Here is a 27,955-nt window from a genome sequence, read left to right as displayed (position 1 = left end):
ACTTTTAAGTTTCGTTGATCTTTGATACACAAAATATGAAAAAGCACGACTTCTTTTTAGGGAATTTTTATCGTGCAAATTTGGCCCACATATAACTAAAACCAACATGTCAACTAAATAGGACGAACTTTTCAGTTTGATTAATCTTTGATACAGAAAATATGAAAAAGCACAACTTTTTAGGGAATTTGTATAGTGCAAATTTGGCACACATAACTAAAACCAACTTGTGAACTAAATAGGAAGAACTTTTAAGTTTGGTTGATCTTTGATACAGAAAATATGAAAAAGCAAGACAAATTTTTACGAAATTTGTATCATACAAATTGTGACCAAATATCTTTCAAAATTTTATCGTATTTATCGTAAAGCAGTAACAAAAATTGAATAACATAGCGGATTTTCCATTTTAAATATCAAAGTTGGGTACTCTGAGAGCCTTACATTATAAAGATTTCACGTATTGTGTGATCAGAAATGGGTCCAAATTACACAAACAATAGTTATAGTGTGAGACAGAGTGATACTATGTATTATTCCTTAAATAGCGTCAAAAGTAAAAGTAGGTTTAAGGCGACTTTAAAATTAAAATTTTGTCCTAAAGTAAAAGAAGGTTTAAGGCGACTTTAAAATTAAAATTTTGTCCAATAAATACCAATATTTATAAGACTTTTTTCCCATCCTAACTCCATTTGTTTTTGGGATGCGGGATGTCAAAGTAGTTTTTTACTAATTATGCAAAAACCTTCCTTTTGATTTCGATAAAATTTGACATTTAGTTATATGTCCCATACTGCAGACGAAGCCCAAAGTTAAGCATCGCTGACACCGTATCAAAAGCCCTATTTATTCGATTGTCATATCGTAAAATGTACTCTTAATTATTCCAGCCTTTGTATCGGCCAATTCGAATAAAACTTTATTTCGCTTTCTGTGTAAATAAATGTTTTTAAAAACGCTCTCCCGGAATTTTATCCCAAGATGGACACCCAATATGCTTCGCATCAAGAACGCTGAACCCGGCAGAGATAAACTACAACAATTGAAAAGGAACTTTTAGCGATTGTTTGGAGCTGTAAATATTACACACCTTATTTATTCGGACAAAAATTCATTATTTTTACGGATCATAAACCAATACAGTGGCTAATGTCATTAAAAGAGCCAACTTCGCGACTTATTAGATGGAGACTTAAACTTGAGGAGTATGAATATGAAATTAAATATAAAAGAAGGTAAAAACAACCAAGCAGCGGACGCTTTATCACGATATCCAATAGATATGAACACTCTCGAAACTGACTCGATATTTAACAACTTAGGATACGGAGATGAAATTATAGGCGACGTTTTATTATACGATAACGACGAATTGCCGAATCTAGACGACCTAACGTTAGATGAAATTTTGTTTAAACCGGACGAACAAAAAATTAAAATTTTATCGGACATTCAAATCAAACCCCCATTTAACCAACGAGAAAACCTAAAAGATTTAAAAGATACAGTACATTCCTCAGCGGAAAATCCAATTTTTGAAATTCCATTTTCGGAAAAACCATTAAACCATTTTATAAATCAAATAATATTAACAAAAGGAGATGTAGGAAAATTCTTAATAAAGAAAGAAAACGTATTTAATAATAATCGATTTTATATCACAATCCCGAAAAATGATCCCATGCCAAATATTATACAAATCATGAAGGAATAATTTAAACCGAAAACTACTTATGCAATTTATTTTCAAGCAGAACATTAAAATTAGAATTTTCGCTTTAACATTGCAAAACACTTTCAAATATTAAGCATTTAAATTAATTCATTGTAATGGAGTTCTCGAAGACATCGAAACCCAAGATGACCAACAAGAAAAACTCAGTCTATACCATACGATAAAAGCGTGCCATCGTGGAATAAATGAAATGAAGAATTCTCTTTGTAGAAAATATTATTGGCCAAAAATGTCTGACGACATAGAAAATTATGTTAACAATTGTGACATATGCCAAAAGAATAAGTATGATCGAAAACCACCAGTGATAAAATTTAACTTAACCCCAACAGCATCAAAACCATTCGAACAGATTCATGTTGATACCTTTAGAATAATCCATGAAGCCTACGTTACAGTAATTGACGCATTCTCGCGCTATGGACAAGCGTATCCATTAAACAGCATAACAGGAACCGAGGTAGTTGAAAACCTTTTTAACTTTTAGAATTTAAAAACAAGGACCTTGAAGACTTTTGTAAGTTATACCGAATAGAATTACATTTTACGACACCACAAAATAGTAATTCAAACTCCTCTGTGGAGAGATAAAGAAGAAAAAAAAGATCTAACTACAGATCAACTCATAAAGCGAACAGTAATGGGATACAACTCTATACACACAGTAACAAAATTTACACCTTTTGATTTGATCTAAATGATATGTTCAATCGCATAAAGAAAACTGAAGTAAATTGTACGAACAAATAAAGGAATTAAATGAAAAAACAAAAGAAGGCATTATTTCAAAATGAAACGAAAATCGTGAAGAACAACCAGATTTTAGTGATCAAAAATATACTTTCATTAAAACAAAATTTAGAAGCAAAGAACTTCTTAAATTCAAAAAGATACCGTTAATAAACCAAACGGAAAATAAATTAATAACACCAAAGACAAGGATGCCAAAGGCTAATAAAAATCTATTCTTTCAGGAAACCAATGTAGATCAAAATGTTGACTCTTCTACTCCTAGCAGTTCTAACCGAACGAATAGTAACGACAGACGTACAAGTTACCAAACTCGTAAATTCTATACTTCCTATCCAGATAGGTAACGCAAAGTTAATTTATAACAAACATACATTGATCCATTATGTAGATTTAAGCCAAATAATTAACCACGTAGGAAGATAGAGAACGCATTCAAAATAATTAAAGATAAGTTTAATGTTAAAAATATTACCAATAATATTATGGACTTGCCGAAAATTTACTTTTAAGAACTGAATATTTAATGCAAATTACGGTGGAAAAATTTACATCCACATGTTCGTAAAGAACGAGGCCTAATTAACGCGGTTGGTAAAATAAATAAATTGTTATTTGGAACCCTCCACGCTGACGACGGAAATTATTATAAAGCAGCAATTGAGAAAAACCAAAATAATTTAGCCAAAGAATTAGAACTGCAAGTATCTTTATCAAAGGGCATAATGAATAATTATAACTAAATTATTGTGAAATTAAATGAAAGTCAACGAAAATTACAAACTGGTTTAAAAACATTCCAAAATGCAGTATTAATGACGATAAATTCTTTACAAGACTATCTTAGTTTTCACGGGATCATTACGCAATTAAACTTAGATTGTCAAAATACTATAATGTTTCTAGATAACCCAGAAGACGCTATTATGTTTGCAAAAGTTATGCTCTTCATAATAGTATTTTACCGATTTCAGATTTGAATAAAATGCTTAAATATTCAGCATCAATTTATAAAGAAAATCAATTTCCACAATTTAAAAACATTTTATCTTCTTATCAAATTTTGGGAACTCAGGTAAATTTTGTTGACTCGAAAGTGATCTTTCCATCTACCAATTTTAAGATTCGAAATATTTTCCTTTTACCATATTTTCCAATAATCCAAAATCAATCAGTTTTTAGAAAGAAGAAACTCACCCCCGAGATGTATGCGTGGAGAACTTATTTGACATCGGAATGGAAAACTGCCCAATTACGAAAATGAACCTGTCAGAAGCAATTATAGAACAAATCACTCAAAATTTAGTTCTTGTTTTGCCACAGAAGCCTGAAAAATTGCTAATCAAGTGTAACACGGATCGATATATGCAAATCGAAGTACCAGTACTGATTACGATATCAGTAAACTGTTAAATAGAAATTAATGAAGAAAAGTTCTTCTACGATGTGAAAATCCAGTTCAGAAAACCAATATTTTTGCCAAAAATCCAATTGACGAAAATGAACGCAATAAAAGTCCTGGATACCCCCAGTCTTTCAAAAATAAATCTTGTCGAAATATACCAGATTTAGCAGTGAAAGAAGAAACAAATACGTTCCAAATAATTGTTATTGTTTTTGGAATAATCATGGTTCTATTTTTAGTTTTCATCATTATTCGAAAAGGTATGAGAATTGAAGAAAATCGCATCCAAAGAGGAAACCTGCCAAGGAGAAAATCTTGAAGCTTTTTCGAAAAAACACTCCGATATTTTCGAAAGTTAAGGAGGGAGGAGTTATATGTCCCAAACTGCAGACGAAGCCCAAAGCTAAGCGAAGATAACGCATCGCTGACACCGCATCAAAAGCCCTATTTATTCGATTGTCATATTGTAAAATGTGCTCTTAATTATTCCAAAAAAACTTTATTTCGTTTTCTGTGTAAATAAATGTTTTTAAAAACGCTCTCCCGAATTTTGAACATTTAAGTATTTTCATTTACTTACTTACTGACTGTTTTTGTATGAGAAAAAAAAATATCAGGAACAATCAACAATGAATATTTGTTTGTGCCAATGTTTGACGGCCTGTGACGCTGTGACATTTTGTTATCAAAACAAAACGCGTTACGAAAAAACTAGAAAAGACAAAAAGAGTGTATTTTAAATAACTTAATCTAAAAAAATATACTAAACATGCAATTAAACAGTAGCATGCAATTAGTTTTGCTATAAAAAAATCAACTCGATTACCTTCTGTAATGCCACTGTGTTATTACCGCAAACATGACAATTTAAACAAAAAAACAGAAAAAAGGATTTTAAATATAAAAACAAATAATAATTATAATAATAACAAAGGACTTTTATTGTAGAAAATGATCAAATATATACATATAATTTTTAGTTTAAGAGAAATCAGTGGCGTATCATCAAGATCTACCAAAATAGACGTGTTAAATTCCGTACGTCCGCCACTGGTATATTTAAAAAAAATTCTACTACACTAAATAATGCTTCTTGATACATCGTACAGGTGTGATAAATTTCATTACAATATCTAAATGGTATTACAAATATTAACAAAATATATTTTATTTTTTTAAAAACTTTACCACCTTGTATCTCAATAGTTAAGACGTTTAGAACATATATTAATATGAAGTTCTCTTTTTAAAATGGACCCAAAAATCGTCCTTTTAATTATTGACATTCGATTAGAAAACACACAAAAATTATTATCAGTATTCTATAATGGAGTTCATACGCCTTAAATAGACCTCAGAGACGGATATCTGTTCTTCCACCTAACCCAAGCAGTTGTTCTTAAAAAAAAAATACAAAATAAAAAGTAAATGCTTACAAATTTTAGCTTCGACCCCGAGAAGATAAATAAAATAAAAGGGAAACGTAAGGTAAAATGTCAGAAACCTCAACATCTTAAAACGCGCGATATGATGATAAAGCCCAAAAGTGTAATTTTGTTTGTTATAATATTGATTATGTTGAAATTTTCTGATTTTCGAATACTATGTATTAGTCTTAGGTAAGAGGTATACATTCGCTGAATTCTGTTAAGGTCAGTTAGCTTCAAACAAGGATCATATGCTGTCACAGTAGTTTACTTGTACGACTGACTCACACAGCATAGTTTTAATATTTTTTTTGCAATAATCTTATATATTCATTATCAAGTTAGGACATATGTTTATGAGGAAAAATCCTATTTCCACCTAAAAACGCGATGTTAGACATTTGAAGATTTAACTCTGTATAAGAAACCGAACCGTATCTCTACAAAACAAGAACATGTTTGCAGTTTACGATAAACGGTCATGCAGGAAGGAAATTTATCCTACAGTAGTAGCTTCATTGACGTGGGTGTATTGTCACTTCCTGACCGATTTTTTAATCAGTTTATTATTCATTTGCTTCTTAATTCACGTCTTGCTAAAAAAGCTACTATGTGAAATAATATGCAGGGAGTGATTAAATTAGTTTTCGATATGTCACAGGGCAATTTTTCAAATATTGTTAACTTAAAAAGCTTCGTATTCCCGATGTAGAATATCATAAAAATGCCGAGTTAGCTGGGAGTTCTTTTGACATGATGAACTTAAATAACTTCTTAATTTACCTTGTATTACATTTTTGCTAAACCAAATGAATTCTTCAACCATTACCACTTGAAATGGGTTATTAGAACTCTCTAGGAGCAACTGTTTTCGAAATATTTTAGTTCGAAGTAATAGATGCATGTATTTTAAAAAGAAATAATTATATATATATATATATATATATATATATATATATATATATATATATATATATATATATATATTCTCACGTATTGATTCACGGATGGAAAAATGTAATGAAACTATATTCCGGGATATCATCCGTTCGCTCGTTGAACTCCGACTATAATCCTGCAGACGTTTCGCCAAAATCTCACTTGGCATCTTCAATGCTCGCGCTCCGAAAACACCCCGTGATTATTGCCGATTATTATGGACAAATTAGGACAAAATCAAATTTACTATGCCCCGGTTGAAAAATATGTTTTATAAACACATTTTTATTTATATCTCAAACGGGAAAAACGATATCGCCATGCTACTTACTGTGTCTTTTTGCGGTCTTTCATTCTAGCTAAAAATATTTATACCATTATATTCGAAAGTATCGAGAAAATCATAATCGAAGGTCCTATAAATGCTCTTAAAAATTATTTGACCCTTCCCCCAGCCCTAATTTGAGGAGATAGAAAAAAATAGTTCAAACAAAACAGTTTCCGTATCAAGAGTAGATTACGTTAAAACTAATTTTGATATATATATATATATATATATATATATATATATATATATATATATATATATATATATATATATATATATATATATATATATATATATATATATATATATTACAGTAGAGTTTACGCCCCCTAGCGAACATTTTATGTACCTGAAAATAATTCCCAGCTTTTTCTCTTGGCTGATTTACTTATAAATATTATATTTCTAAGTTGTTGGACTAACGGTTCCTGAGATATGACGTCCTTTATTAATGGGACATCCGGTACATTCGGTACATTTCAGAAATCCAGAATTATGGAGCAGCCATTAATTCAAATTTGGTATGCCAAAGCTATCGGAGCTAGACTAACTAATAAAATATTCAGTATTTAGCATTTAATACGTTAGGGTTACACAGAAAAAAAAATCGGTGGATGCAATAAAAATTGAGAAAGCTAATCACTATGGGCTGCTCCTAAACATTATTAAAATACAATAGAAATGTAACAGAAGCAAAAAACTGCCCAAAGAGGCAATTTTCTATGAGAAAACGTATTAATTAATATGAATTAATTAGATAAATTATATCAAACACAACATTTTTCATCTTAACGGCTCATATCGTGAAGCAATTAAGTAATTGTTAGATAATCAACCTTTTCGATAATTTTAAACAATTCCTAGCCGAAAACGTATTATTTCGAGTTATTAATATTTTACAAGCTAAGATGTATCTGTGACGCACATGTTTCAAAAGAGCATTCTCGGAAATTACCACATGTTACAAGGCATGGTTCGTCCCATACTATCTTTAGAAATCGCAATTTTTGTTTTATGTATTATCAATTATTTAATCAATGTTTAATAACAATAATAATACAGGGTGTTTTCTAATTGAATGTCAATAAATAAGGGGCGGTTTTTGGGCCCATTTAAAAAAGAAAACTTCATAATATGTCCTAAACGTCTTATCTGTTGAGATACAAGGTGGTAAATTTTTTTTAAAAATAAAATATATTTTTTTAATATTTGTAATACCATTTAGATGTTGCAATGAAATTTGTCATACCTGTACTATGTATCAAGAAGCATTATTTAGTGTAGTAGAATTTTTTTTAAATACGCCAGTGGCGGACGTACAGAATTTCACATGTCTATTTTGGTAGACTTTGATGGTACGCCACTGATTTCTCTTAAAAATTATTCTTACAATACCCAATCAATTTAATTTCTTCCAAAATGGACCCAAAATTCGCACCCTTAATTATTGATATTCAATTAGAAACCACCCTGTATATATTTGATCAATTTCTACAATAAAAGTCCTTTGTTATTATTATAATTTTAATTTGTTTTTATATTTAAAATCTTTTTTTCTGTTTTTTTTTAACTTGCGGTAATAAAGGACATCTTTTAACGCAGTGGCATTACAGAGGATAATCGAGTTGAATTTTATAGCAAAACTCATTGCATGCTACTATTTAATTGCATGTTTATTTTTATTTTTTTAGATTAATTTATTTAAAATACCCTTTTTGCCTTTTCTAGTTTTTTCGTAACTAATAAAGCGGTTTTCGTCCCTAGACGACTTAAAACAATAATTAAAATGTTAAATTAAGTGGAAAAAAGCGTCACAGGCCGTCAAACATTGGCACAAACAAATATTCAATGACAATAATTATATAAATATATTTTTTAATACCTGTAATACCACTTTAGATATTTTAATGAAATTTGGCACACATGTACTATGTATCAAGAGTGACACTTAAAAAAAATAAAAACCCTTTCTTTGCATGGTCATGACAATATCGTTAATATGACAGCGTGCAGAGAAATTAGTTTTTGCTTTACTAAAAATAAATTAAGAGATCAAATGTATTCATCAATGGATGCAAATGTAATTTTTTTTAAGGAAATCGGTGGCATGCCACTGACTGTCTATGAAAAAAATTAGGTCGCCACTGCACTAGTTAAATCGAGAACATTTTTTTTGTGAAAAATAAAATATCTATCTAAAACAACATATCAAGTTTTTAGTTACCAACTAGAGTGCTTCAGAAAAACAAATAATAGACCCCCATAAGAAAAAGTCTGAACTAAAAGTGAGCAGGCACGCTATCATGCACGAACCATATTCTGTTCCTGATTAAATATTGTACTTCTTCTAGCAATATTGGCAAATCCTCTTCTAAAAACCGTTAATAATAATAATTTCCAACAATTCCAGCCCAAACATTTTCCGGAAACTATTTTTGATCCCCCATATTTGGGTTATTGTGGAAATTTCTAATTGTATTTCTGGAAAAGTTAGCTGTATCTCTAAAATTGTATGGTCAAACAAGGGATAATGCGCAATTTTGTCCAAAAACCATGGATAAAATTCACATGCAAGGGTAAGTCTCTTGGAAGTGGGTACTCTTGGCTCGTTGAACATTATATTGGAACAACAGAAAATGGTGCAAAATTTTCTAAACCAAAACGAGCGAAATATTTAGATTCTTTACAATTTTTCTAGTACTAAATTCAGGATTTTCATCAATAGAATTTAAAACTGCTTCTTCAATTTCTGGAATTCTTACTGTCGGATGGACCCTTTTTTAAATGATTATTTGCCCTCAAAGTACCTGTTTCCGCTTTGACAACAGCATTAATAATTCTACAGACACAGCCTACTACAATGATAAGAAATAATTATACAGATTTCAAAAATACACCTCAAAGTTTACGTACTTCGTATTCGATTTTTTGAAGTATTTTAATAAAACAGACAGTTACTTAATTAAGCAAATAATTATGATAATAATTCTCTGCATGCTGTAATATTAACGATATTGTTATGACTGTGCAGAGAAGAGGTTTTTATTTTTTTTAAATAAAAAAAATATTTTTATTTTAAAATAAAGAAATTAAATTTCTTTCGGAATAAAGGATAATTTGTTGCCAAATGTCTGCCAAAATAGACATGTGAAATTCCGTACGCCCACCACTGGTCTATTTTAAAAAAATTGTGGCTAAATAATGCTTCTTGATATATAGTACATGTGTGTCAAATATCATTAAAATATCTGAAGTGGTATTACAGATATTAAAAAAAAATACCTACCCGGATTTATTAATTATTTAATAGTTATTTACTTTCTAATGGAAACAAAAGTTGGAGAGGGGAAGTAAAGCGACAGTTGCACTATAAGAATTTAAAACTACTGCTTTCTGATATTAATTCTAAACGTTGAGTTAGAATCATAGATATGTTAATATTGTAGTTTAGTAATGGAGTTAATACAAACGGCTATATTGTAGAAATATACAGGGTATGCCACCGGGGAATGTGTCGATCTTTTATGGGAAAGGTATTGGTATTGGTATACTCCAGTCAGAGCAGTTGTGTAGTTACGTCACCTATATACAAACAAAATGTCTTTGTCAATTTACGACATTCAGTAACTAGGTAAACATGTCATGCTATGACGTAACTGCTCTGACTGGACTTTACTTATATTTTTCCTGTAGCACACGCGGGTGTTATAGGTGCCGTTTTGTTTTTGTGGTTAAATTTCACATAATTAGGGTAACAATAAAAAAAGGCAAATAAGGTCATTTAAGACGTAGCAAATTAAAGCTATACTGCCACTATAGAATAGTTTTGAAAGGTTTGCTTTAATTGATTTGGTATATTATGCAACGCCAACAGCATGGCTAAAATCGATCGAAAACATCCGATCGTTCCCAAACCCGTGATTAAAATACCATCAAAGTCCAAAGGGGCTAACGAAGCTTTACGCACGATTGATCGGTGCATAATTGGTAGGAAGTAGAAAAATACAGTTTATTTCAGTGAATATACAGACGAGCGAATATTTTTCCCAGTACGGTTCATGAACAGCGTAAACATTTCTTAAATAAACAGCATGTAATCTAAACTAATATGTCCCGCAGATGATCTAACGCCGGGCTATAAACTTCTGTGTTTAAATTTATATTTAACGATCGCTAGGTGCGACCGTAACAATTGGATTATACCTCGCATCCTTTTCTGTTATTGGGTGTTAGGTTTTGTAAATATCATGATTCAAGCCATTTTACGTTTCCTGCTTTCGGCATATTCACCTCAAGTCGGTATCTTCTTAATTCATTTCTTTAATTATTGGTATCCCTTTTCAGTTATGGAAAGGTTATATCAAGAATACTGTGGGTAAAAAAAAAACGATTTTCTTTATCTGATACAAAAATTAGTTGCTCTAGAAAGTACTTACCACGTATGAGCTTTCAATATTAACGGAAAGATTATCCTCATTACAGTTTTGCATTTTCGATTTAGCCTCATATAAATAATCATATGTTATCACCAATAGATCATTAAGCCAATTTTATTGATAATTTTTATAGGAAATTGAACACTCTAATGATCTCATATACTTTTTAGATAAATTGGATCATTTCAAAGATATTCAAGGTCAAAGATTGAAGAATCTATAGAAAAACAATTTTTTGTTCTGAACTATTCTTATAGAAAATTTAATGCTCTACAAAAAAGGTCTCTTGTGGTTTAGCGATTACTCGAACCATTTTGAAGATATTTGTATTGGGATCCTATCCTTATATTCATAGTTTTTAATAAATATTTTCAACTTATTCATTAAATTGACGAGTTTTCACAACATTCATAAGAATTGGAGTTTATTTTGATAAAATCACAGTTTTTAAATTATTTTTTACTTTGTTTAGGAGTATATTTCTTGTAGTGAATATTTCCGAACGGGTTCATTTTAAAATAGTACTCAATTCTTTTTTTCACAAATTTAATTTGATTTAATTTTTTTTGTCTCTGGATTGGTAATTCTGTTCATTCATTTCTATGTCGCCTCTTATATTTCTATATTGTGTACAAGTTTTTGGAGCTTGCTGGTTGTGTTTTCTTGTGTACTACTGTAACCAAATATGTTAACACTAAGTTTTAATATAATTGCGATAATTGTGGATTGTATGATAATTATTTAATATGAATAAATTAAAAGATGACAAAAATTCTTGAAACAAAATTACCAACAATGAAAGAGGTTATGTGTGTGTTTTTTCACCAACTTAATTTTCTGAAATATTCCGTTAAACAAACTGCTAAAAATGTAGCAGATCAAGTTATAGAACTATGGAAAAAATAATATTCCGACTTCTAGTGCTGATAATATATTGCAAAAAGTTCTTCCATGTAATAACAAATGACAAAGAATTCAAAAAACTGTGAGCGTAAAAAATCAAAAACACAAAACAAGGCATCAGCATTTTAGAATGAGCTTAAAATATTATTCGATATTTGATATATAAATTGGCTTAATGATTTGCTGGTGATAAGATATGAGAGTAAATCGAAAATACAAAACTATAATGAGAATAATCTTCCCATTAATATAAAGAGCTGACAAGTGGTAAGTACTTTCTAGAGGTAACCAACTAGTTTTTGTGTGTCAGATCCAAAAAAAAAAAAATAATCGTTTTTTTTACCCACCGTGATCAACAACAGGTCCAGAGGAAAGAAAACAAGCAGCTGAGCAAGAAGAAAGAAAAAAATCGGCTCGCCGCCAATACAAGAGTAAAAACGGACTCGCTAAGACAAAACGCTCTGAGCATTGTGAATGCGAAGGTGTAGAGGGTATCCCATTTTGGATGCTTTTACAGGGTATCTCAGTTATTTTTAAAGATAGAGAGTCGCGGTTCACGCGACACTGTGCTACTTTTTTGTGAAATTAAAGATGCCGTCAATAAAATTATTATAACCCTCTTGGTTTTTAAGATACAGGATTAAATCAAAAACTATCGATTTTGGGACCACCCCTGTATCTCCATTGCCTCATGAGTTCTTGAAGAGTTTAAAAAATGTTTATACTTGCCCTAACCATTTTTAGTAATGAAGCAAACATATATGTTTTTTAATGGAACACTCTGTATATTATGTTTTACATTAATTGGAAATCATTTAAGCTTTTCAAAAATATATATTTGTATAAAGTTGTTTTGAAAATTAAGCTCAAAATTCATTTTTTTTTAATTTATTTAGTAGGCCATAGTAAATCAACTAAATCAACTAAAAATAAGATACATCTAAGTAGTTATTACTATACAAGAGACTTTACTTAATTTTGAAAAAACAGGATAGAAATTATATTTTTAAATACTACGATAAATATTATTTTATTATAATGTTAAGTAGACAGTTGGTTATGGATCATCTATTAAAAACAAAAAACCAAAGGTATCAAAAACTTACGACACTGTCAGTTTTTAATTATATTTTTATTACCTATCCCTTTGTTCTTTCTGTGTTCTTTCATTTTAATTATTTTTGTATAATAATAGCAGTGTACGAAATTTTTGAAAAATATGATATGTTGGTATGTTTTATACAATGCAATGAAAATGAATAAAAAGCTTCGGAATATTACCGCAGGTAAGGTATATATATATATATATATATATATATATATATATATATATATATATATATATATATATATATATATATATATATATATATATATATATATATATATATATATATATATATATATATATATATAGAAAGATGCCGTCAACAAAATTATCATGGCCCTCTTGGTTTTCGAGATATCCAAAACTATCGATTTTGCGACCACCCTCGTATCTCCATTGTCTTTAAGTTATTGAAGAGTTTAAAAAACGCTCTTATAGTTTTTTTTTCGTAGAATTTAATGGCGTAATTTGTTTTTTACTGGCTCTAACCGTTTCTTAGTTTTGAAGCAAACATATGATGTTTTCAGGAATATATATTAGTGTAAAGTTGTTTTAAAAATTAAGCCAAAATTTATTTTTTTCAGATTTTATTTTTTTTGTAGCACTCGGCCATGATTAAACTATTAAAAACAATATCCAAGTAAACAATTATTAACATACAAGAAATTCAATACTTCAAAATTCACTTATTTAAATGTATTTTATACGTGATTTGTAAAAATTATTACATTAATTAATACGCAATAACATTCTAACTAAAGAAAATTAACATAATAATATAGCTAAAATTGTTCGGGACAATTTTGTCGAATTCAAAACTAGCACATTTTTCTGATTTTCTTATTGACATTTAAATGAATTACTGTTCTTCTTCGTAGAGTTTCGAAAGTTGCCACTCGAAGTTCTGCTACGTGTTTTATATACTTTTTTTGTATATATTCCCATAAGGATATCGTGGAGGCCAACTTATAGGTCCGTTTATATGGTCTGTTCATAGATATAAGAAAGTGACCAATTGCTTTTGAATGCGATTATCCAAGGGTGGTCATTAACATACAATGCAATAAGATTATTACCTAAAGTTTCGGAATTTAAATTCAGGTAAAATTGTGGTCCGTAATAGAAAATAATTTTATACCTACCTGCGTTTAATATTCTTTGGCTTGGTATACTACTTAGTTTAAGTTTATTAGTAATCATTCGTATTTCGTGTGTAATACAGCGTGTGTTGAATCGTGTGCGAATTATGCAAAATATGTGCGAGTCTAGTGTATCTCAGGAGATGCTCCCGCCCAAATGTAGAAAACACTATTCTGTTGAGACTAAGGAAGTTATAAACAATTTTTATTTGACTCTCATTGAACGTGGTGCCAGCAAGCAAGCATATTTAGAAGAAACGGCCACATTGACGAAAATTCCAACATCAACTGTATGGGAAATTGTGAGTAATTCCATTTCAGGGATAACAAAAAGAAGCGATACTGACATTTTCTCGAGTGTAGATGAAAGTGATCAAGATATAATATGGCGTAAAATTTACCAGTTATACGAGGAACAAAACGTGCCTACATTATATATCTTAATTAGGAGGCGTGAAAAATATGAAACCGGTGTTAAATGTGGCAGAATTACCTTATGGAAGTGTATTCAACGCATGGGGTTTAGATTTAAAAAATTGACAAAAGGCGAGTTTTAATGGAATCTTTTAGAATTCGGAAATGGCGACTGTGATATCTACAAAAAATTAGGATTTACACAAAACAACAAAGGCCAATTATTTACTTGGATGAAACTTGGTTCGACACTTATGATACCCCAGAAAAGGTTTTTTTTTTTTAATTCTTTGGGCAGCCATTTTTGGTACATCTACTGCTTGTTCTATGAGTTTTTTTTAGGGCGTAGTTGAATAAAGATCCGTGCCCACCTAGATTTATTTTCAGACGAGGAAATTATATATATATATATATATATATATATATATATATATATATATATATATATATATATATATGATGACACTATATTCCGGGATATCATCCGTTCGCTCGTTGAACTCCGACTGGAATCCTGCATCCGACTGGAATCCTGCAAATCTTGCATCCGACTGGAATCCTGCAGACGTTTCGCCAAAATCTCACTTGGCATCTTCAATGCTCGCGCTCCGAAAACACTTCGAACACATATATATATATATATATATATATATATATATATATATATATATATATATATATATATAAAATTTCCTCGTCTGAAAATAAATCTAGGTGGGCACGGATCTTTATTCAACTACGCCCTAAAAAAAACTCATAGAACAAGCAGTAGATGTACCAAAAATGGCTGCCCAAAGAATTAAAAAAAAAAAACCTTTTCTGGGGTATCATAAGTGTCGAACCAAGTTTCATCCAAGTAAATAATTGGCCTTTGTTGTTTTGTGTAAATCCTAATTTTTTGTAGATATCACAGTCGCCATTTCCGAATTCTAAAAGATTCCATTAAAACTCGCCTTTTGTCAATTTTTTAAATCTAAACCCCATGCGTTGAATACACTTCCATAAGGTAATTCTGCCACATTTAACACCGGTTTCATATTTTTCACGCCTCCTAATTAAGATATATAATGTAGGCACGTTTTGTTCCTCGTATAACTGGTAAATTTTACGCCATATTATATCTTGATCACTTTCATCTACACTCGAGAAAATGTCAGTATCGCTTCTTTTTGTTATCCCTGAAATGGAATTACTCACAATTTCCCATACAGTTGATGTTGGAATTTTCGTCAATGTGGCCGTTTCTTCTAAATATGCTTGCTTGCTGGCACCACGTTCAATGAGAGTCAAATAAAAATTGTTTATAACTTCCTTAGTCTCAACAGAATAGTGTTTTCTACATTTGGGCGGGAGCATCTCCTGAGATACACTAGACTCGCACATATTTTGCATAATTCGCACACGATTCAACACACGCTGTATTACACACGAAATACGAATGATTACTAATAAACTTAAACTAAGTAGTATACCAAGCCAAAGAATATTAAACGCAGGTAGGTATAAAATTATTTTCTATTACGGACCACAATTTTACCTGAATTTAAATTCCGAAACTTTAGGTAATAATCTTATTGCATTGTATGTTAATGACCACCCTTGGATAATCGCATTCAAAAGCAATTGGTCACTTTCTTATATCTATGAACAGACCATATAAACGGACCTATAAGTTGGCCTCCACGATATCCTTATGGGAATATATACAAAAAAAGTATATAAAACACGTAGCAGAACTTCGAGTGGCAACTTTCGAAACTCTACGAAGAAGAACAGTAATTCATTTAAATGTCAATAAGAAAATCAGAAAAATGTGCTAGTTTTGAATTCGACAAAATTGTCCCGAACAATTTTAGCTATATTATTATGTTAATTTTCTTTAGTTAGAATGTTATTGCGTATTAATTAATGTAATAATTTTTACAAATCACGTATAAAATACATTTAAATAAGTGAATTTTGAAGTATTGAATTTCTTGTATGTTAATAATTGTTTACTTGGATATTGTTTTTAATAGTTTAATCATGGCCGAGTGCTACAAAAAAAATAAAATCTGAAAAAAATAAATTTTGGCTTAATTTTTAAAACAACTTTACACTAATATATATTCCTGAAAACATCATATGTTTGCTTCAAAACTAAGAAACGGTTAGAGCCAGTAAAAAACAAATTACGCCATTAAATTCTACGAAAAAAAAACTATAAGAGCGTTTTTTAAACTCTTCAATAACTTAAAGACAATGGAGATACGAGGGTGGTCGCAAAATCGATAGTTTTGGATATCTCGAAAACCAAGAGGGCCATGATAATTTTGTTGACGGCATCTTTCATTACACAAAAAAGTAGCATTATCGCGTAAACCGCAAGTATCTTTCTTAAAAAATAAAAAGTGCTAAACCCTTGCAACTAACTATATTAAGGTCTAATTTTAACTTTAAAACTGCAAGAGATTTTTATTATTTAGTTATTTCTTTTTTGTATTTTGTATTTTCGAATATTTCCCATAAGAAAGTGAGGACGCATTACAATGTAAAAGGAAGCACACTTGCTACGCTTTTATTAGACATTTTATGTGATTACCATAAGGGAATACAAAAGGTGTACAGGGTGGCCCGTTTAAGAGGGGCCTATTCCTTATCTCGAAACCTACAGGGGTTACAAAAAAAAATTAAATACAAAAGTTGTTTCTATTAAAATGATCTTTATTTTTTTTATTTTCCTAATCATCACTTTATTATATGGTGGTAAAAGATTTTTACATTTTTTTAAATAGAACACCCTACATTTTATTGCATTTTTGGATAGTGCTTTCAAAAACAAATTCAACGATGTATATGAGTACCGGTCTGCGATTCACCGTTTCGAACTTATTAGCGAACATCTTCAAAATTCGGGTTATGTTTAAATCGTCATTGTTCGAATGTTTTTTGACTTTTTAAACTTTTTTCTATCTATTATTTTTACGAAAATAATGGTTTTCTTTAGGCAATGATCAAATTTTAAATATTTTCTTAAAATACGCGGTGTTGCCACGTTTCGCAAATGATAATTTTCTAAATTTTCTTAAATGAGACACCCTGTATATTATTGGATTTTCGAATAGCCACTTTAATAGCAATTTCAATTATATAACATAGTACGGGTCTCTAGCTTACCGTTTTGGTTTAATTTGCAGATAAAATAAAAACTGGGTATAAGATTTAAATTATTAAGATATGAAACTGTGAATTTGCTCTTTACCAACTTGTTCACAACCGTTTTAGAGCATTGTTAAGAAGTCATATTAAAAAGAGAACATTAAGCTTTGCCAAATTTCGCATATTACTTATTTCTACGTTTAAATGTCTACGTGAAATGTTTACACCAACCCACAATATTAAATAATAGATAACATAACAAGTGAGTTAATAATTACACAATAAATACAAAAAAGGAATAGAATAAAAACTTATAACAAAATAGGAACTAAGGAAATGCAAGACTAAAATTAATTAATCCTTAGTCCAATCCTAGATCTTTCTATAGAATTTAAGCTAGTTTGAAAATTTAGCAAAATCACAATTTTGAAACCAACTTTTAATTTGGACAATACATATAACAAATAATCAAGGTCACAGACACAAGCCATTTCAGGAATTTTGGCTGATTTTATCAAAGGCTTTGCTAAAGTCGGCGTCGATGACATCGAACTGAATCTGCTTGTAAATACAGCTAGCTCGTAAATGAGAAAAGATTTGTGCCAATTGACCGCATAATATTTCTTACCCGGTATTCAAATAACTTGGCGACTGCTGATAATTTACTAATAGGATTGTAATTATTCACTTCATTTGGAGCCACGGAAAAAAGGTACCAATGAAAGACCAAAACAAACCAAAACGCATAAGAAGGATTTAAATAAATAAAAATATATTTTGTCCGCTATATTGTTGTGACGCATTTCATGTGGTAACTTACTAACTCATTGTTTCTTTATTGAGATCTAACTAAAAAAGTGATTAAAATTATTAGATGCAACATACGATTGTTTTCTGGATTAATTAGTTTTTTAGATTATGATATTTAATTGTTTTTACTGGCGAGTCATACTGGTTTTAACGACCTCATACATTTTGGAGTAAAACAATTCAACACAGTTATTTAGACGTCTATTTTGAAGCTCGCTGAACTAGTCCACATTTCATGAATAATTATTTCATAGTTTCCTTTTCTGAAATTAAATCATGCGTTCTTAAATGACAAGCCTTTATTACTTCCAGCCTCACGTATAAATTCCATTCCAATTTCCGAGAAGGGATTTTTTTTTAATTCAATATATGTAGGTATATGCTAACATTAAATTGTATATAACGTAGATATACAACGTATATAACTTCACAATAAAACCTAACAGGACGACAACAAAAAATAAATTTATATGTATATAGCACAAAACAATCATTAAAATATAATATATGCACAACGCCCCGCAACACGTCATTACCGATGTTTTCTTCAAAAAATTCACCAACGCTATAATAGCCCTTACTTAGAAGAAAACTTTTAATTTTATATTTAATAATTTAAAAGATAGTGGCAATGCGTGATAAAGTTTTATATAAGGAGAGTTTTGATTTTTGCGGCCTGTATCTCAGAAGCACGATATTATTTGCACTCCGGGTGTCATACCTATGAGAATCAGAACCCCTCGGCAAACTATTGGTCTTGGAGAGTATCTCAAGAACACTTTGTAATATAAATGGCTTACAGTGTTCGTTGAAATTTGAATTTGTAATTATCCGTAGTGACTCTTTTTGCATCCTAAATATTTTAATGGCATAAAAGGAGTTACCCCACAGTATGGTGGCGTAGCTTATACGCGAGTCAAATAAACCAAAGTAAGTTGACTTCAATACATCAAAACTTAGCATTCTACGAAGCTGACGCAAAAGAAAATGAATATTTGAAAGATTTTTACTTAGCTCGCCAATGTGTTCTGACCAATTCAGAGTGTCATCCAAGGTAACGCCCAGAATCTTGCATCCCGTGCCACATGTCAACCTACTGCTACTAGACACTAATAAATTCTTCGTTTTAGCTTCATTAAGTTGTAGATTATTTGCTGAAAACCATGCTTTCACCTTAGATAAAGTATATGTGTCAATATTACTCAGGGTAGTGATGTTCCTGTTTGAATTAATAAACATTGTGTCGTCAGAAAAACAGCACAATCTCAGTATCAGGCATCATGTACTGGCAAATATCATTTATGTATATAATAAAAAGGAGAGGTCCTCGAACGGAGCCCTGGGGTACTCCAAACTCAAGGCAAGCCAAATCAGACTTATTGTTGTTTACGCTCACAAACGATTGTCTATCTGTTAAATAGGACTTAAAAAGTTTTTGTGGAACACCACGCACTCCATAAAATTCAAGCTTGCTCAACAGAATCTGATGAGAAACACAGTCGAAAGCCTTTGAGAGGTCGCACTATGAAATCATTAAGTGTTGTCTCCTTTCCTGCCCCCGACTATGTCCTCCACCACCCTCATCAAAGCTCTAGTTGTAGAGGACTTGCTTCTGAAACTAAACTGGGCAGAGTCGAGTAATTGATTTACTTCAACAAATTTATATATCCTCTCTTTTAACAGGATTTTAAAAACTTTAGAGAAAACAACAATGATAGAGATAGGACGATAATTGTCGACCATCTAAGGGTCTCCGTTTTTAAATATCGACGTTACTTTAGAAATTTAAGCTGGCTCCATTTGAAAAAATAAGATCAATAAGTGTTGAGTCACTGCTGAAAACTATATACCGTTGCATAAAATTCTGGTACGATAGGTTAACAATCAGCGGAGAATACAGATTATCAGTATTGTAAGCATCTAACAAACTAACAAAAACTGCTTTACAAAATTCAATTCCTGGGAGTTTTTTAAATTACTGAAATTAAAAATGCTTATAGATTTACCACGTTAATCTAAAAATTCATGTCTGAATTTACTATGTTTTTAGAAGTGTATCTGTGAAAGGTTACCAAAATTATAAATATCATCGAGAAAATTTGACATTGTCGCCGCCTCTAATAACAAAGAGAAACGCCATCGTTATAAAGAGAGCTATGCACATTTTGTTGGTGGTTTTTAAAAAAAGGAATGCGAGAACTACAATTTTCTAACTGTAATAATAACTTAGCATTTTTTAAGGTCCGTTTTCCGATATAGGGGCACACCTTGTACGACGTAAGAACGGGAGTTCTTGTGGGCGAACGCCGTAAAAATATCTAAAATTAAACCGGCCAAGAAACATATTTCCTCGACAGAGGTTGGTTTAGAGCGAACCGTTAAATCCGAAATGTAATCTACGGGTGGCGGTAGGAATTCAAAAACGAATCGAGATACGAAATTTATTGGGCACAAAACCTCTGTTGGTGATAAAAATGGGACACTGATAGTGCCACGACCTTTCAACTTTTCGTTGAGGAAATTTTAACGTCGCGTAACGCAATTACTTTTTATTTATCTTTTATTCAGTTAAGTTTAAATAAAAATAAGTTATTTCGGTTAGAATTGGGTGGGTAGTATAGAGCGATCCAAAAAAATATTTTTTAAACATTTCGTACCTGTCAAAATGTATTAATTTTACAAAATAATTGTCGAAATTTTCTTTGTAAACTTTGGCAGTGAAAATACCCACTGGTGTGAAGTCAGGCGATCTCCATGGCCACTAACCTCGAACATGATGATATTGCTTTGCTCTCTCAGCTAAATATGAGTTGGTATCTAAATCCTGAGAAAGCTTTAATAGATCTGCGTGTTTACGGGCTTATACAAGGTTACACGAAGTTTAAAAAGTCTCATTTTTAGGATATCCGAATTACTTCCCTATTGTATAGGTTGTAACAAAAATGCTAAAAGTATCACAGTCGTCTATGTATTTTCAACTAAAAATCTCTGTGTATTGTAGCATTTTTGGGTATTACAAAATTAGTGTATGCTTTTTACAAAACCTGTGGATTCCTCCTGCGTCTGTTTTTGCTTTGACTTCTTCAAACCTTCACTGAAACTTGACGTGACTTTCAGTCAAGCTCTGAAGAAGCCAACAGGATGATCGGCGAAACGTCACCAAGTTCGACTCAGCAAAAACTGACGCAGGAGGAATCCAGAAGTTTTGTAAAAATATTACAGTAGCCTGTGGAAGTTTCTTTGAAAAATTTAAAAAAATAAATGTAACCTCCTATTTCCTAATTTTTTTAATATATCTAAGAAATATTTAAATTATTAAAGCGAAATTTAGAGTAAAGTGTAACACTAAACCATATTTTATATATCAAGCATAATACAATTCCCACCTTATATAGGATGTACAAAAATGTATTATAACCTAATAAGAACATTGACTATAACTTGATTAATTTAAATGGAACCTCATATTGTCTACCTTACCATGAAATGCAATTTGCTCATTAAATAGTACTGGGAGTAAGATTCTTAGTACTGTCCCATTTTGCTTGGTATTATTTGTTGTAATTGTTGTTGTAAATGACAACAATTTCGGTTTTCAAATATAAAGTGACGACACCTTCATTAATTTAAATTTTAACCCTCCATTTAATTATTCATTTAATGATTCCTTAAATGAAATTATGATACCCTACCCTCCACCTAATTTTTCGCGTTTTCATTTTTCCTAGTCTTATTGCATTTAGATGCTTATGGTATTTAGAAATATGTCAGACAGTTTCTTTGTAGGCTGTCAGCTTTGTCTCATTTTATTTGCTATCACATTTTGTAATTTTCGAAATTTGGGAGTCAAAATGCACAATTGTCTTTGTCAATTTTGATTAATTAGTTAGCGGTTATTAGCCTAGATAATAAATTACTTTTCAAGCTGTGGCAGCCCATGGATTTAAAACATGAAACAACCTGTAACTCTTAATAATAGAATTTGAACCAATCTAAATTCATAGCAAATCCAGACCAAATTGACAGCTTCACGCATTAATCAGACTTCTCAGCAAAAGGACAAATAATTTCAAATGTTCCGGGAAACTCGAAGCATTATAACTACCTACTATCATTCGATGGTAACTTAATACGGTATTCCATTCAAATAAGATTCCATTTAGGCATTGATTATTTTTAAACTTTAATTTTAATTAAAATTATTTAACCACTTTTAGGTTTAACTGAAACTAACAATTATTTTGACATTGGAATCCGCAAATGCAGGCGTTCTCATTAAACAAATACAAGTTACACATACATTTAGCACTTTTCGAACACCTATACACTATGAAAACAATTTTGAAAAGGAGCGATAATATCCATGTCGATTTTAAGTTCGTTTGACATAATATTGAATTTTTTTGAATGAATTTATTTACTATCTTATCGGATTGCAGTGCCATCAGTCACGGCCTCCTTATCAACAACAAAATCTAATTAGACTCAGTAGGGCAAGGCACGAACTTAGCTCTGAATACTTCTCCAAAAAACAATTTTCCTTGATTTATACATATTTATTTCTGAAAAGCATTTAAGAACGCCAGTTAATTTCTTGAGAAATATATAGCTTGTTCCATTTATATAAGCCCTTACAGCTACTAGATGTACGGGTTGTCCTAATAATAAGAAACAGGTACGGTATTGGGAAATCGGAAAAACTTGGAAGAAAAAATGCTGGACATTATTTTCCAGTGTCAAACTCAAATATTTCTTCTGAAAGGAAATTTCTGACATTTTCGGAAATAAATTTCACAAAATCACAAAACCATTACTTTCCAGGAAAAATATTGCAATTACTGTGTCATTACATAGTCAATTATAAAACCCATCAACTCCCACTTAGCCTAAACCAAAATATGAATAAAAAAAGCGAAAACTGGAATTTTGAGAAGCATCTAGACTTTACCACTACTTCCCAAATTTAATCGGTTTCATTAATTGGTGAAGACAGTACCAATCAAAACCAATTTATAAAAAAAGTAGTACTTAACTATATGAAATGTTTTAGATTCGTTTTTGCCTTTTTGACAAATTATCGAATATCAATAACAATAAGTCTGTATATGAGTTCGTAGGGAATTTTTTAAAAGATGCTTAAGAAATTTACCTGTCCCAAGTCGATGGTTAAATTCACTTCCTGGTACTTCATCCCCCGCGAAAGGGGCGGACTTTGCCACCAGGTCTCTTTGCCGTCAACCGCGTGTTCGGGCGGGTGATGTTTGCCAGGTGTGTTGGGGTCACAATAATCACAATACTGCAATAAAACAATTATGGTTAGTGTTCAGGTTCACAATGGGTTAGTATCGCAACTTCTGGGTTTAATGCACAGCCGGTAGTGGTTGGCAGATTAATTAAAATTACTGTAAATATTTTTGATTAAATTTGATTTTTTTTTATTGGTAAAAAGGTTGCATCAGAAAGTGTCTCAATTCGATTTTACTCCTTTATACACGGTGAACAAATTAGCCCTCAACGATATCCCGAACCTGATAAATATTCAAATTCCACTTCTACAAGGGAAAATTCCAGTGGAAAATATTTGGCCAGAAAAATTTGTTGGTTTGTTAAACTAGTCCGAAATATTTTTCATATCATTGAATAATTTGTTGTATGGATAAATCAAACAACGTTATTTGCCCATGGAAGTTTATCAAATGTCTTAGATTTAATTTGGTCTCTTGTAGCATTCGCTAGTAGTAGTAGTTTTTAACTAATCAAAATTGATTTCGTTGATAGATTTCCATAACCACGCATGGTTCTATAAAAATTTCCAGTATAATTGCACCAAAATTCTACCGTTGCCATGGTGATCTGTCAAAAAACACGTTTTGATTGGTTCAAAATTACAGGTGTCGAGTTTTCCATATTATGTACGTGTTCTTTGGCTGTTATTTGAAGAACACTAAATTTATGTAAGTATCACATTCTAAGTTGGATATATTTTTAAATCTCAGGACTTCAAAACTGGCTTCGCTCGCTCTGGACTAGCAAAACTGTATTCCAATCTTGCAGATAAGTCCATTTGTTTAACCAACAAATCCTTCGCTAAAATAAAGTAAAATATAATTTTACTATTGCTGCACATTTTGTTTATTTTATTTTTATGATATTTAACTCATTGTGCATTGCAACATTTGATTGACGAATGTTTTCTTTTATTTTGTGCGGTCGTTTTTTTTTTAACTTTTGAAATCAAACTTTAATGAGCGTTTAAACAGGGAACAATCTTTTCAAAATTTTAAGCAAAATTGACAGCTTAAAGCAAAGTGGTCTGTTTGATTCCCACCCGCGTCTTTAATTCGCCGTAATAGGTTTTATCAGAATAGGCATTTAGGTCTTGGGTTAGAAAGAAAGCGGAGCGAAGCGATAATTTTAATTCGTCTAGAGTTTCAAGTCAAACCAACAGTCAGCGTATTCTTGCGCTGGGTTATTGACAAGTTCATTGCTTGATAAAATATTTTATACATTCTCCGTGAATACGCTCCGGAAATATGGATATAACAATGACTTGATAACGTTGTTATATAAGTCAAGGATCAAATTAAAGCAGGACACAGGAGACTCGTTTGAATTATGGCTTCTAATCGCTTAGGGTTTTTCTTTTACGACCAGAAGACAGTATTTTATAATTTGTTTTCTTATATAATAAAAGATGTGTGTACAACATTAATTTTAAAACAAAGATTTAGTGTTGTTTTTATTATACATTAAACAAATTAAAAAAAAAATATGCAGGTCATTAAAAGCTTCTCTTTTCTTCTATAGGTATGTAAAAAGTATTTATTTATTTTATTCGTAATACCTGCTTAATAGGTAATTTTGAAAACAGTACTTCACTAACCTATTACCCAAAACATTTTGTTTCTTAAATTATTTCGTTTATTTTGAATCGATATTTTGAATGGATCAAATCTATGAAGTTTCATCATAATTACCAAATAGGATTTATGATACGGATTACCTTGCTTTTAAAAATGTTGTATTATTCATGAAATGTGTCAATAAATTTCAGGAAATATCCTCGTCCGTTAATAAATTTCTTTATAACATAACGCACAGAAAAGTCTCGGTTTTTATTTTAAAATGTGGTTTGCGTTTGTTTATTTACTCGTAGGGCGTGTGTAGCAAAAACAAACGAACTGCACCAATTTGACAACCGCAATATGTTTTTGTTTATTATTTTTTGCATCGCATAATATAAAGTTTTGCAATTATTCACATCACCATTAAATTGAATTTTTCTTCAAATTCAATCTATGACTTGACTGTTTCCATAACTTACCACATTTTTACGCCTTAGACGATAATTTAGTGACTTGTTTAAGTAGTTCAACAATCTTAACATCAAATTCTAGAGTAAGAGAATTATTGAAAACAGTCTTTATACAAATTTCAAAAAATCGTGTAATAATAATATACGGAATTCACATTTGAGGTAATACACCGTTATGTGTCCTTTTCCAATTCATTAAGTACGAAAGTGCCCTCTAGCTTGTAGATTCAAACTAATATCGAATTTTTTTTCTTATTTTTCTTATCTTCGGAACTGCCTAGTACTCGTTAATAACAAATGTTCCTGTGGCGCTATGGCGAATATGTTATGGTATACCCTGTATTAGCGTCCCAAACGTTGGTTGCAGGGAAGATTTTAAGATTTTTTAATAAACGAGTAATTGAAAAAGTTTATCGGCGTATTGGTATATTACACTTTTTTTATGTGCTAGGTGAGGGGTGATGTGACCATCAGAATTGGAAAATCTTAAAATAATAGTAACTACTAAACCAGTGGTTAAAATACCTGAAACGTCTTAAGTGTGAAGCCACTAAATACTTTAGTAGAAAAAATTATTTTCTATAAGATGGATTCGTAAGATGGAAGAAAAAAAAACAGTAAAAAAATATAATTTGCATCTTTTTCTATACTACTACTATACTAAAAGTCAGGTTTGTGCATTTATATTTCAAGTACTTCTTTCGGTGTTTCTATCATTGTCCAATAATATAATAATTTGTAATGATTACTTAAAGTTACCAAGTTTTGCAAAGCTTCTCTAAAAAGTAAAAGTAACTTTTTTTGTTAACTAATTGGTTAATTTGGAAATGTAGAAAACTACCATGGATGCTCTAATATTCGCATATTCTTATACTTATAGAATAAAATAAATAACTCAAAGAAAGCCGTTTTCCTTAAAATTAAAAAAATTTGGCCCTTGTGGACATGTTTGCTTTAAAATATATTTATTTCAACGCCAGTTTTCAATATATATTCGATATTTCAAAAATATAGTCATAATAATTCACATTTGAGATAATATATATCATTATTTTATTTGTGTCATTTTCGAAAAAAACCGATTCCATTCATCATGAAGTATGGAATCTTCGAAAATAATAGTACAATTTTAATGGCACATTATCAATTAAATTTTTTGATTTGCTTGAATTTAATTTATATTATAAATAGTCCTCTATGGCGAATTTGTTATGGGATACCCCGTGTTAGAGTGCCAAATTTTAGTCACAAGAAAGGTTTTAACGTTTTTCAAAGTGTAATTACTGTTTACAAATCTTCTCGATTCCTCCTGAGTCGGTTGTATATAAATTAAAATTTGTAACGTTTTGCCAATCATCATATTGGTTTCTTCAGAGCTTACAGTTCCAGTTTCTCCCAACGTTTGATTGTCCAAATGTTTGCAAGTTCGATCCATCAACGCCGACGTAGGAGAAATCCAGAAGATTTGTAAATAGTACGATTTTGGGGTATCTAATTTCGAATTTTGATCCTAATGCCTATTAAACCGTATCCAAGCCGTTTTCTTTTGAGGTTTTATATTTTAGCCACATTTGTTCCCTTCCATTCAAATTTTTGAGTTGTATGTAGTGAAAAGACTGGGAGCCTATACCCATTTATATAAAACATTGCCAAAATATGTAAATATAATATACTAAGATTTGGAGAATATATCGGCCACACTCAATTTCTAAATAATATTTGTTTCCGATATTCAATTCTATTTCGCTAGTCTAGTCCAAGTCTGGTTATGTAGACTGGAAAACTAGAGCTAAGGTATTTTGAAAAACTCTCCCTAATTGTTAAACAGTTACAAAAAGGCATGTAGCGAGATTTTTAGCCAAGTGAAGATCAGTCTGAAAGGAAAATTTCTTGTATTTAATAAGGATATTAGACAAAGTGAGTTTTGGAGTGCTTGAAATAAGATTTTGCCCCAGATAGCAAAATATTAAAGTAAAAGTAAAAAAACGAAGAAGAAGAGAAAGTGATTGTTTTTTAAGAAAAAGCAACTCTCGGGAGGATTGACTACCATTTTGTTCAACTCTGAGTGGTAAATTATAACCATGTCAACAGCATAGAGCAGCATTATC

At 30.7% G+C, this 27,955-nt stretch overlaps 1 protein-coding gene across 1 annotated transcript in view; it reads right to left on the bottom strand.

Moving 5' to 3' along the window:
- Positions 1–27,955, bottom strand: part of LOC132707756 (laminin subunit alpha) — a 111,908-nt gene that overhangs the window by 78,083 nt on the left and 5,870 nt on the right. Inside the window, exon 2 of the mRNA XM_060679697.1 lies at positions 23,682–23,828. Coding sequence (XP_060535680.1) covers positions 23,682–23,828 — 147 coding nt within the window. The remainder of the gene's footprint in view (positions 1–23,681; positions 23,829–27,955) is intronic.

Source organism: Cylas formicarius, unplaced genomic scaffold, assembly GCF_029955315.1.
Source record: "Cylas formicarius isolate icCylForm1 unplaced genomic scaffold, icCylForm1.1 PGA_scaffold_9__14_contigs__length_23061073, whole genome shotgun sequence".
NCBI classification, from domain to species: Eukaryota; Metazoa; Arthropoda; class Insecta; order Coleoptera; family Brentidae; genus Cylas; species Cylas formicarius.
This window is presented reverse-complemented; position numbering and strand designations above follow the sequence as displayed.